Below are 12,836 nucleotides of genomic sequence, written 5' to 3'. Positions count from 1 at the left end.
GTTAGATGTTGAGGAGAAAAACGCCAGCCACCTGGTTTCTGTTTCAGACTTGGGTTATCTGGTGGGCAAACCCAGAAAGTCAATTCAGCAGAAATGAAAATCACACTTTGGGCACCTCAATAAAATAGGACACTGGAGAAGTGGCCTTGGGCTCTGCCTGATGCATTTAATCAAACAGGAGATAAATGTTTGTTTGTTTTAACAGAAGATTCATTGCAGCTTGTGGAACATGGTGCTCCTGCACTAGCTCTCCAGATCAGAAGCAGCTTGAGAATGGAAGGAGGCCTGTTGAGGCATCTCTACTATCAAGAAAGCACAGTACAAGCTTGTCTGTTTCCAGTTGCACTGGTCAGACCAAGGCCAGCCCTCAGCAGTAGCCCATCTTGAGCAGCATCTTCTGTAAAGTCTAATGCAGCGCTGTGCTGTGCTCAGACTCCATCAGGCTGCAGGAGATGGTGAAATGGGAGCACCACCATGTGACATGAGGAGCTGCTAGGCTGCAGGATGGCCAGCAAGCTTGTCAGTGTGAAATGCATGCGTGATGCTGCACTCTGTGCATGCTGGGCTCACAGACTGTTCAGAGGATGTGTCAAATATGCAAGGATGAACCTGCATATTTGTGTGATTTGCCTGCATATTTTTCACGAAAGTTTCAGCACCAAGGCTGCAGCCAGCTGACCTGATCCTCTGGAAGGTCAGACAGTTAGAGTTTGGGTTTGTGCAAAGCTTTCACTTCCTAAAATGTGCAGGGTTTCCCTGACACTTCGACTAAACACCAGAGAAAATGAGCTTAGTGAAATGCCAAAATATGACAGTCAGGTAAGAGCCTAAGAGGAATATGCTTCCACTGCAGCAGAGGACATCCCTTCCCAAAGGGATTTGTCTTTGCTGTTAGTGATGGTGGATTTCGTTAATGAGAACAACCTCATCTGTTAGTAGAGGTGCTTTCTAGAACACATTATTTGTTTGTTTTTATTCCTGTACAAGAGTGATATGAGCACCTGTCAACGTCTAACAACTTTTCCCTGGATCTGGTTCCCAGAATTACTTGCTTTGGGTAGTGTCTAAAGGTCTTTGTTGTGGATGCTCTGAAATGACTGGCAACAAGAAGACTCCTGTTTGTTTTTTACTTTAGAGACCAACTGATTGTTAAATTGTTACTTAACGTTTATCCAGGTCCTTTCCTTATTTTCTTTCTTCTCTGCCTACAGGAGAGGAATTATGCTTATTTTCAACTAAAGCTGTAATAGAAGATTCTGAGACATATCTTCTGTGATAAAAGATTCTGTATTCCATAAATGGCTGAGCTAATGCTGTGGCCATGTAGCCACAGCATGAATCCAGAGAGAGAGATGAGATTGGGATCTCTTCCTGTAGCATCTGATGACATACTAATAGCAAAAATAATGATTGTTTGCAGGATCATATGGTGAGAGAAGAAACCAGGAGCCTCACTCCCAAGCAGTGTGCTGTTTTGGATCTAGCACTGGATACTATCAAAGTAAGTGATTTCCATTTCTGTCCATGTCATTCCCTTGCTTCATTTGCAGTCCCATTTGGGAGGGGAGAGCCTGTTCCAGTTAGGAGATGGCAGGAGTCTGTTGCTGCTGTTCCAACCATTAAGCCATGAGTGCTACTGCCACATTTGGGTAAGCCCAGATAGAGTCATGCGATGGATGCGTGCTGGGAGAGAGGATGTATTTACATGTAAGCGTTTTGGAATAGGAAAGCCATGAGCAGTTGCTATCAGCTGGTCTAGCAAGAGCTGGGCTCCCAATACAGAAGTATTTTGTGAATTTTTCAGCTCTTTCCAATCCATAGTGCATAAATACTTGTTGCCTTTTACAATTCTTCCTCAGTATTTTTCCCTTGTTTATTTATTTTTACTTCTAGCAATATTTCCATGCTGGCGGGAATGGGCTGAAGAAAACCTTCTTGGAGAAGAGTCCCGACCTGCAGTCACTTCGATATGCTCTTTCTCTCTACACTCAGACCACAGACACTCTCATCAAAACTTTTGTCCAGACACAGACAACTCAGGGTGAGACATTTATGCTGTTGGCAAAGTTGAATGGAGCGATCTGCCCTGTTCGTAATCGCTCAGTCTTGTATTGCCAGTTTGTAGAGTGCTGTTGGCAGTAACTTTTCTGGAAATGTGACAGTGCAGAGCTTTTGAAATGTGGAAGGAGGGAAAATGAGTTATTTCCTGCACAACATTTACATTTTGAGAGAATAGAGGATATGTGAAACATACGTCCTGAGGGGGTTTGTGGTCTATTTTCTGCAGTTCTCATATAGCAGTCACGTTTCTTGGATTCATGTGGGTGGGTAATTCGGGGAAGTGAAATGCGAAGATATTGTACTGAGACTTAGAGTGGTGTGAGAGACCATTCCAGCAAGGCATCACCACAGAAGCTACTGGGTGCCTGTGTCACAGGCCAGATGCCAGCAGCCCAGTGCCATTCTGACCGGTGCTGACTGACAGAATGTGGTGAATCACGGAGCACCATGCTGCTGTGTGAAGAGAAGAGTCCCTTTGGGAGTAACAACAGCACTGTCTTATCTGCAGCCAGTACAGGGTATGTGTTAGCTAGATGATAAGTCTCCACAAGTGGTAGTAGGCTGCTGGAATGGATCACTGGAGTTCTCTGGTTGCTGTCTGTGAAGGCAGAGCAGTGCTGCTACTTCACTGATTCAGAAGTGGTACATAGCTAATTGCCTCCATCTTTCATTGCTTTCAAAGAAGCGTCCTCAGATTGTTGAGTAGAATAATTTAATCCATTGTCATGCACCTTCACTGGTTGACTATGAATCTTCTTCTTATACTCAGAAATAGAGAACAGATGCTATTACAGGTTAGGTCAAAACTGAAACTGATGTTCTACGTTTTCAGGCTTCTTAGGTAGAAGCTGTGGCATTGGGCTATTATATCTCAGCAGCAATAATCAGAAAGCTCCACAGGAGATGTATTTTGCCATATTTTTGCCTGGCGTGTGTACTTTAACTCTTTCAAGCCTAACAGAGCTGGTGACCCCGCAGACCATACCAACACTGCCAGCAAATCTTCACACTAAGTCAAGGCAGAATGACTCCCTACCTGACACACACTTCTCTGGTGTGAAAACGAAATTGCCTGGTACTGGCCTTCCTCTGTGCATTTTTTTTAAGCAAGAAAAAAAAAAAAAAAAGTTTATTTTAAAGTGAAAAATAGTTGACTATCAGTTTTAGATGGTCCTGTGTACAGCCAGCAGTTGGACTCAGTGATCCTTAAGGGTCCCTTAAGGGCCCTTCTAAATCATTCTAAATCATCCTTCCCTTTAGCAGCACAAACATATGATTGTGTAAGTTGAAGTACTCTTCATTAAGCATCAGAAGTTAACTCATGTATAGGTAGTCAGTACCTGCATTGGAGAGAATGGTCCTGTACATGCATCCTAGCAGAGCAAGGATGACATCCAGTGGCCAGGCAGGTCAAACACTGTGCTGCATCACCGCAGGACTCAGGGAACTGCCTGCTCCCACTACAGTTACACAAAACACTTTTTAACTAGGAACTTATGTACTGTGCTCAGTACATTTTCAATCATTGCTCCTCTATGGCAAACACTTCTTTATATGTCTGAACCATGAACTGATACTAGTGTTTTAATTAGATTGTGTTACGATGTTGTAATGATTCACAGGCTAAGGTTGTGTACAGCACTGCTGTTCTGCACTTCATGCTAGAGTCAAAAGTGTTTAAAGTCAGAAAAAGAAGATGTTGAAGCTGGAAAGTGGAAATTTTAAAGATATATGATGAAGAAATTTAATTCAGTGAATGATTTGACTATAAAATTCCAGTAAGGGCAAGTGTACAGCAGATACACAAAGGGAATTGGAAATAATCTAAGAGCAGTAGGATTATAGAGTTTTACCAAAGAGTGTGTGAAAGCTTATAAAGAATTTAACTCTGTTTTCGGTGTGCAAGAGGCATGTGCAACGAGGTCACACGTTCTTTCACATAGCTGACTGGTGACATTTGTTTGTGGCTTGTCTGAATCACATTGGGAGGCAGCTATTGGGTGTGGTGAACCTCTGAGCTGGTCCAAATCAGCATCATTCGTATCAACAGGCTTGGGAGTGTGGGGGCTCTGTTTAGAGAACAGAAAACTGGAGCTATACAATTGGTATATGTGGTATCAGTGATGATGCTGAGAAAGGTATGACCTTCTCCAGGGACTGAGGTTAGAGGAGGATATTACTTGTGCGTGCTTCTGGGCAATCACAGTAGGTAGAATAGTCTGGAGATCACATATGCATCGGAGAGACAGAAGGACAGCACTGGTATTTACAGGTGATATCTGCCTTATAGATCTCTCTCTGTCTGATGTTTTCCCTTAAGCCAAGCATCTCACAAGCCTAAGAGTAGAAACGGCTGCATGCAGAGCTACTTAAATGCTTTGCTGCTAACTAAATACTTCACTGCTCAGTAGTTACACCTAGCAGTTTGTGAGTTGTCTTTTGCACTCCTTTTCTTATTGTTCCACAGTCTCTGGCACAATGCTTTGTTCTGCAGAGATGGATCAGAGCTTGTGGTTTAGTTTTGCCAGTATAAATTGTTTTTTTTTACCCAGACAATCCCTTACTCGCAGACAGGCTTGCTCCTCAAAGCCTGTGATGGTACAGAAGATCTAAGAGAATGTTTGTTTTCTAAGAGCTAGAATGTTTGTCTTGCATTTGTTTAAGTGAAGCTACTAATTGGATTGTAATTCACGCTCTTCTCTCTTTATCCTCCTTGCTTCTTGCCTTTTGAATTCATGTCTCAGTGCATGATGGGAAAGGTATTAGGTTTACGGCTAACGAGGACGTTCTTCCTGATAAGGGTATGTTCCAGACTAATGTTGTTACCATAACAACATTAGCCAACTGCCTTGCTTTTGAAGCCATCTTGCTCAGAACCTTTTCCAGAGACCCATTCCTAGTAGTTCTCTGTAGAAATGAACTGTCACAGAACGCTTGCATCCCACAGAGCCATGGGTTGCGCAGTGTAGAAGTTTGTACCTTGCCTGAGAACCTGTTCCAAAGCCTGAGACTTGTTTATGGGATGTGAAATCTGTCTTTAAAATGGACTGCATTTTGAAAGATGATGCACATGTGTTTCTCTACTCTTTATCATGGCTGTGTGTTGCTATTTCAATTCCTGGATTTGCATGCTTGTGGTCTGCAGGGATGGTAATACATAGTTATGTTTGATATTCACTCAGAACTGTGGCCAAGCTTGAAACATGCGGCTTGAAGGGGGTAGATAAAGACTGCATCCTCAGGAGACCCCTAAATTAAGTCTTTTTGTTTTTCATCTCCCAGTTATTTTCTGCTATCGAAAGTCACATTTCATGAGCTCAGTTCTGCAGTTTCACCTTCCAGTATCACAGCATCAGTGAGTTAAGATTTAAATCTGCTTGCCACCAAATGTGCAAGCACATATATCTACACAGCTGTATGTGAGCAGAACTTTTACACTGCCTGCTATGGATATTTCTTAAGTAGTATGTGGTCTCTTATCAGTTAATATAAGTGGGTTTTTATTATGAAAAGATGGAAGTGAAGGCAGAAAAAAAGCACAGATCAATCTAAATTTTGTTTCCCTCAAGGATAAAGGGGTGATTCTGTTGTGATTCCTGAGAAGCACCAGCATCTCATTCGTAACCCACTAATGATTCTAAAGATTAGTAGAATGAAGACCTGTGTGTTTGGCAGCTGATGTTAATCAGATTATTCGGCCTGATGAAGTTGTTATGTAATTTTGGTAATCTTGTCTATTCCCATAGAAAACACTGACTGTGATAGGCACAGTCAGGCGAGTCTGATGAGTGATTGGGCCCAGCATTTTTAAAGCCCTACGCTTCTGCTTACATACAGAAACACATCCCCTCCTGGGCGGGATAAAGCGTGTGCTCAAGATGAAGTACAGCTGTTACAGCCTAAAGGCTGTCTGTTGAACTCAGGTCAGGAGTGAGAATCTAGCCCTAAGAGAATAATTTGAGGTTGTGTTACGTTTGTGCGTGCAGATACTTTCGCTTGAATATGAACGTGACTTTCACTGCCGGCGGTGCTGTGCCAAGTAATTCTCTTCAGAGAGCTGCACAGATGAGCTCTCAACCTCCTGTTTTTGAAAGGAGCGCTTTTGCTGCCTGCAATCTGTTTTTGTAGAAGTTGACATCTTAGATCCATCTAATCAAAATGTTTGTTTAATGACATCCTTCAAGATCCTTGTCTTGAATTTCAATCAGACACGCCATTTATTTTTTTTTCCTCCACTTTGTAATGCATCTTAGTCTCAAAATTAACAAACTAACAGTGCTCTGCTTAGGTATCCAGTTAGCCCATAGGTATCCCTCTTACAACTGCATTGCTAATTGTCAAACTCATCAGACGCTAATCAAAGAGACAGGAAGATCAATCTCCCTATCTGATCAAAGAACTTAATTTTCCTTCTGCAAAGCAGTCTTTTTCTGTAATTTACATGACATCTCAGCTTCCCTACCAGATAAATTTTGTTTCCCCATATTGCTTGATTATTATAATTAAAAGTGAATATGTTGAAAACATCGTAATGCAAGAATTGCAAGGTTCATGTGATGTTCCCCTGCAATTGGACCATGTTATGTTTTTCTCCATGAAAATACGTCTTGTTTTCTGCCTGTCTGATAGATGTAGGGAAATGAGCGTGCAAGTTGAATGCTTCTTTCTCATCCTCTTTGGTGTACAGCACTTAAGGGATTCTCATTACCCACTGAAGGGAAGCAGGTGGGGGCAGTCAGGGTAACAGCATTTATCTGCTATACTGCATGGAAACCTTGGAGGGTGAGACTGCATTATGGCTCAGTGCTAATTGCTAACATCTTTGTCTTTTTTTTCCCCTAAACTTGCCTTCTATGTTCTCTTGTGCTTTTTTGGTTTCTTTTTTACTTTTTTTTTTTAATCCTTGTCCTTAATTCTGATGGGAATGCTGCTGCCGACCACTGGAATGCCTTGCATGTGTATACAACAGCTTGTCAGGAACTTCTGAAAAATATTCTTGTTCTCTGAGAGGGCTCATTGTCGCTTAATATGTTTTAGAATTCTTTATAGAGTGCGATTCTCATGGTGGAGTGCAAAGAAAGTTAGTGTTTATGCTTGTTGGGCATGCAAGCCCATTAGTTTGTATTGACATTTTATTATCAATGCTGACTGAAAAAACTGCCTATGGAGGGTGTGAGAACACTGCTGTCTGCTGGGGTGAAGATGGGTACCAATAAACAAAATCTGTGTGTGCACGGCGCGTGCGTGCCAATTTTCTTCCAACAGCCTCTGGTGTGGATGACCCTGTGGGTGAAGTGTCCATACAGATCGACCTGTATACCCATCCAGGAACTGGAGAACACAAGGTCACAGTGAAAGGTAGGGACAGATACGCTTTACTGCTCTGGCTTTGTCTGTATCGAGGGAAACTTCCAATTGGAAAACATCGTATTTCTGTGCGAACTCATGTGATGTGGATGTTTTTCACGTCTTGAACATGCAGGGACACATTAATTGATCTTGCCCAGTCTAGCAAGTGACGTGACAGTGTAGAGTCCTGTTGTTTATTGGCAACATTACATGAAATAAACAAATCAGATGGTGGCTCTCGCAGGCCCCACAGTTTAGCATGTACTGCAGGGAACAGAGCAGCATGACAGAGTGATGGTGTGAAACTACCCAGTGCAAATTGAGAAACTGCAGAACCAGGAAGAGGTCAGGGCCTTTGCTCTCCTCCATCCTGGCGGCCAAATTGATCCCAGAAGAGCTGCTCTGAAAATAACCGAAGCAGTGATTCATCTCAGGCTTCCTCTTCCTTCATCTCCTTTGCTTGAGTGCAGCATATTTAACTACTTTAATTTCCTCTAAAGATATATATAAACAGATCTCCAGCCCTCTCTTCTCCTGTATAAATCTATACCACAGTGCAGTTCACAGATATTTTCTATGCTTCTTGTGAGAGAATGGGAATTAAAGAGCTAACAATGGTGAGTTCTGAAACCACCCACAGCTCATATGCTTTGTTTGTCTTACCTGCAGTGTCATTTTCAACAGACTTCAACATCGCCCCCCTACATACCCTGTTTTTTCTCATTCCACAGCTGATACAGAATTAAACACTGACCAGACAGAGCTGCACATGTGCCTGCTTTTTGACTAGTTTCTTGAACGTGCATATGGCAAGAGAAAAGTTTCAGATTCCCTTGGCAGAATTCAAACAGGACAAAAAAAAAAAAAAAAAAAAAAAGACGTAGCTCATGTGTTGTAGGTTGGACAGGGAATGGAAATGAGATCCAAGTAGAAAGCTAGCAATGGGAACAAACGAGCGTTCGTTGTAAAGCAGATTGTGACTCTTTTCCAGTTGTGGCAGCCAACGACCTGAAGTGGCAGACATCTGGCATGTTCCGTCCGTTTGTTGAAGTTACCATGATTGGGCCTCATCAGAGTGACAAGAAGAGGAAGTTCACAACCAAGTCAAAGAGCAACAACTGGGCCCCCAAATACAATGAAACCTTTCACTTGTAAGTGTGAAAAATAGCCTGAGGATCTGGCCTGGCATGGTTAGATGCAGTGGACAGATTGTGTTGATTTTTTTCCCAGCATCCACGAACAGCCTGCTCAGGGCCCAGAGCAGTACTTGAACCAGCAGCTTGGCCCGGTGTCAGGTGTTTTGGCAGGAAAAGCTAGATGATGGGAGATTTTGCTGTGGGTGGGGTGCTGAGAATCACTCTTCACCAGCAGTGTCCTTTGGCTACCTTCAGAAATGTGTGATGTGTCCTCTTCATGTATTTTACTGTGCTCCATCATTTTAATGAATGTGTTTTGTTGTTTGGAGTTGAGGCTAAAAGTTCATTATGGATGTGATTTTAGTTCCTAATGAGTGTCTTTATCTCAACTTGTGGGGCGTGCTCTGTGAACTTGTATATCCTTGTTTCCAAGGTTGTAGTCCTTGGATCTGTTAGCAGTTGCAGCCTTTCTCAACATGGGGTATTGATCTCTTCTTACTTGGTTTTCATTATTACAAAGCTGTCTCCCTCCCTAGAAGGCTCAACCAGAGGAGCTACAGACTGGTCCTGACCCAGCTGTGCAGTAAGAATAAGTCTGGGTGGCTCTGTGTGAGCAGGGGCTGGACCATCTGACCTCCAGAGGTCCCTTCCATCCTAAACCATTCTGGGATTCTGTGAATCAGAGAAGGATGACCAGCAAAAGACTGTAAACTTCCCAGGGAAACGGGCAGGCTGTATGATTTCATTTGATATGGAGAAGGGCAGACTTGCTCTAAGTGAAGAAATTTTTGTACCTTTTTTCTTTTTCTTTTAGCTTCAGAAACATCAGAAAGGTTTGGAATATATGTTTATTAGCTGATGCTTTAATGGAAGGTTCTGCATCATTAACAAAGACTTCATCTAATTAAAATATTAATTACTGGAATGAAACAACCCTTAGCAGGAGCAGAAATGTTTACAGTTGTCTTAGTTGAAAATCTATTAGCATGTCTTTTATGTTCTTCATTCTTTTCATTTTGCAATTTAACACACACACACATGCAAAGGCAACTTGAAAAGAGTCATTTCTTTTTTTTCTTTTCAAATAGCCACGTTGTCTTTATCAACCATGAAACAGCAATAATGTGCATTCACCATATGCTGTACTCCTGCCTCTCTGAACAGAGAAAAGAAGTTTTTTATAATAAACGGTAGTGAATGGTAGCAGTGGAACAGTTTGCCCAGAGGGCTGGTGGATCCCCATTCCTGGAGGCACCCAAGGTCAGGCTGGAGGGGCATCTGATGCAGCTGTGGTTTCTCTGTTCCCTGCAGGGGAGTTGAGCCAGATGAGCTTTAAGGGTCCCTCCCAACTCCAGTGATTCTATGGTTCTGTAGAAAGGAGTTTTTTATGGCACATCTGGCACTTCACCCAGCCTCTGACATGATTTTAAAATGTCTTTTTTAAGAGGAATTGATATGTTCTGATAAGTAACCTCGTGTGTTTTTCAGCATTCTGGGGAACGAGGACGGCCCCGATGCCTACGAGCTCCAGGTGTGTGTGAAGGACTACTGCTTTGCTCGGGAGGATCGGGTGCTGGGCATCGCGGTGATGCAGCTCAGAGACATAGCAGACAAAGGAAGCTGTGCTTGCTGGTGTCCTCTTGGACGCAGGATTCACATGGATGAGACTGGACTTACAGTCCTGAGGATTCTTTCCCAAAGAACCAATGATGAGGTTGCAAAAGAATTTGTGAAGTTAAAATCTGAGTCCCGTTCCACTGAGGAAGGCACCTGAGCTGAGCTGTGTGATCTTTCCTTTTCTGCCTTGTGCCAATATGTGCAGGTGTTCAACAGTTCTCTTTTATTAGTTACAAAAGTTTTTTTCATGTTATCTTTGTCAGCTCCGATAGCGCACGTGTGCTGTAGAGGAAACAAACCCATCAATCTGATGTGAATTATTTATTTTTTAGTAGCTGGTAAGACAATGTAGAGAACAAGACAATCTCTTCCTATTTAAGATGCAAATTATGCTTTGTGTATATAAATTATTTTATATTGCAGGCTGGGTACGCTGGGTTTTGTTGATATGCAGCACTGTGATTTTATCCTCTGAAACTGGCAGATGTTAAAAAGGTTCTACATAATCACACTACGAAACAAACTAACTGTATGGAAATTGGGCGAAGAGTGATTTGGGGTTTGGCAAAACACAGTTATCTCACTGAATTCATGTACTGTGGAGCTGCCAAAGGGTGTTCCTGCACAGAGTGCACTAGTATTTCGATGTGTCATGCAGACATCTCGACATCTGCTTAAAAAAAGCAAATTGCTATGGAGATGTACCCCAAATGAACCTGCAGCTAAGGATGTGCTGCTGTGAGCATGTACATGACCAATGGAACAAGCGCAGAGGGCCTAAGATCTCATAGCCAAAAACTGCAAAGGCAACACCCAGGGAGCAGGCTGCAGCTGCCCTGCCATGTAACTAGATGCCGTGTTGCAGAGAAGATGAAATCCCTGCGTGCTGCTGGGAATCCTGCATCACCATGTGGGTGCTGTAAGCTGCTGAGCTCCACGAGTCGCACTTTGACTACCATGACCAGCCCTGTAAGGAAGGGAACATTACAGCCATGACAAATAATACGGCTACTATTTACTTTTTCCATTTCAATATTCTTTTTTTAGGGGGTTGCCCTGGTATTGTTTGGTTGTGTTTTTTTGTTTTGTTTTATTTTGTTTTGTTTTATTTCTTTTTTATAATTAAATACTTGCAAGTTTTCTGTAGCATTTTGTTAACCCTGGAGGCCATTCCTCCTTATAAACCCAGAATAATGGCTTGGAAGAGAACTGCACGTCTCCCCTCTGCATGCACTCACTCTTTTGAGTGCAAGTGGAGGGGCAGCAGGTCTGTTTGGTTCTGATCTTGAAGCTGCTGCTGGCCATGCCATGGTTGATCCATGCTGATCATCATTAATCTGTGATTTAATGATACCATTGAAGATATTTTTGCACTATCTTGAAAAACCATACTAGTTTTGTTTTCTTGCAAAATAAAACAGTGTCCTGAGCAAAATGATTGCGGGGATATCAGAATCTGAAATTTTGTGAACAGGAGGCTCTGGAGTAACGATTGTAATGAGGTATGGTTTTTTTGATTTTTTCTTCACTAAGGGGATATTTGCTATTTCCAGCTGCCCTTGTACTGTGGAAGGTGCAGCTGGAACAAGCCAGTCCTTGTCCATAAAGTACTGTAATACTGTCAATAAACTCAAGGACTGGCTATTGAATGACTTTTTTTTTTGTATTTTCTTTTCTATATTGTCTGACACTTGTACAGCTGTATGATATGACTACTGGGCTTGCTTGCAGAGTTGGGACCGCACCTGGCTTTGTTCGTATCTGTGGTGTACTACAGTAGTGCTCTCCTAAACTTCACGCTCTTTGTCACAACTCTGAATTGTTGTACGTGCCATTGTTACGAGAACTCTTAGTACAGTCTTTAATAAACTCTTTTAGCAGCATCTGGAGTTGTCTGTTGAAGTATAACTGTGATTGGACTTGCCAAATCATGTAGGTTAGAATCGCTACTGCTACTTTGCAAATTACTCTCATGTAGTTTGTAGGCTTTTCCTTAGTACTGTAGAACCCAGCACAGTGTGTGTCAGGTAATTCCCTCTTACTCTGTGGTAGAGTACCTCTGTCTTTGATGTCTTTTCCCAGAGTTCTTGGCTTCTGATAGAGCACTGAGACAGAAAAACATAGAGAATAACGTACTTCCTTTTGTTTGCCTGTCTTGCCTTTAAGTTTCCTTTGTATTCAGGTATTGCCTCCTGCTGGTGCTAAATGGAAGCCTCGGGCAGGCAGTAGGGTACCTTACCAACAACACGTGAAGAAGAGTAATTGTATACCAAAATGGATTGACAGTTTTCAGTTTGATGAGCATTAATGCTATGTAGATGATGTTGATGAGATGAAAGAATAAACCTTCTTGTTGTCAAGTAAATTACACCCTCTCCTCCTTTTTTGGGGACGCTGCCAATTTCAAGCATAAAAGCTGTAATAACTTGGAAGTTTGTATTTCATAATGACACAGGCCTCAGTTTTTGTGTTCTGGGATGCAACTTTTTCCTTGTGTGACATGCTTGGCACCGTGACTGCAAGTAACTCAGCTACATAACAGCAAAGCTTGCTGCTGTGTTTCTGTTTCTAGCTTCATTATGGAGGAAGTTGAGTTTGATGGCATATCACCTAAAGTGTTGTTTGAAGCAGAAATTCCGTGCCCCACTTCAGGTCAGTGAGGTAGACAAGAGT

At 42.3% G+C, this 12,836-nt stretch overlaps 1 protein-coding gene across 2 annotated transcripts in view; it reads left to right on the top strand.

Moving 5' to 3' along the window:
* The window catches only part of UNC13B (unc-13 homolog B), a 204,221-nt gene extending 191,732 nt beyond the window's left edge, over window positions 1–12,489 (top strand). For both annotated transcript variants that reach the window (XM_042838404.1, XM_042838403.1), the window contains 5 exons: window positions 1,421–1,501; window positions 1,894–2,041; window positions 7,327–7,419; window positions 8,402–8,561; window positions 10,035–12,489. In XM_042838404.1, coding sequence (XP_042694338.1) covers window positions 1,421–1,501; window positions 1,894–2,041; window positions 7,327–7,419; window positions 8,402–8,561; window positions 10,035–10,320 — 768 coding nt within the window. In that variant the 3' untranslated portion in view covers window positions 10,321–12,489. The remainder of the gene's footprint in view (window positions 1–1,420; window positions 1,502–1,893; window positions 2,042–7,326; window positions 7,420–8,401; window positions 8,562–10,034) is intronic.
* Window positions 12,490–12,836: the final 347 nt, after the last annotated feature.

Source organism: Centrocercus urophasianus, unplaced genomic scaffold, assembly GCF_019232065.1.
Source record: "Centrocercus urophasianus isolate 14NV4802_14NV808 unplaced genomic scaffold, USGS_Curo_1.0 seq_8, whole genome shotgun sequence".
In the NCBI taxonomy this organism is placed as follows: domain Eukaryota; kingdom Metazoa; phylum Chordata; class Aves; order Galliformes; family Phasianidae; genus Centrocercus; species Centrocercus urophasianus.
The sequence above is the reverse complement of the archived record's forward strand: the minus strand, read 5'-3'. Positions and strand labels throughout refer to the sequence as shown.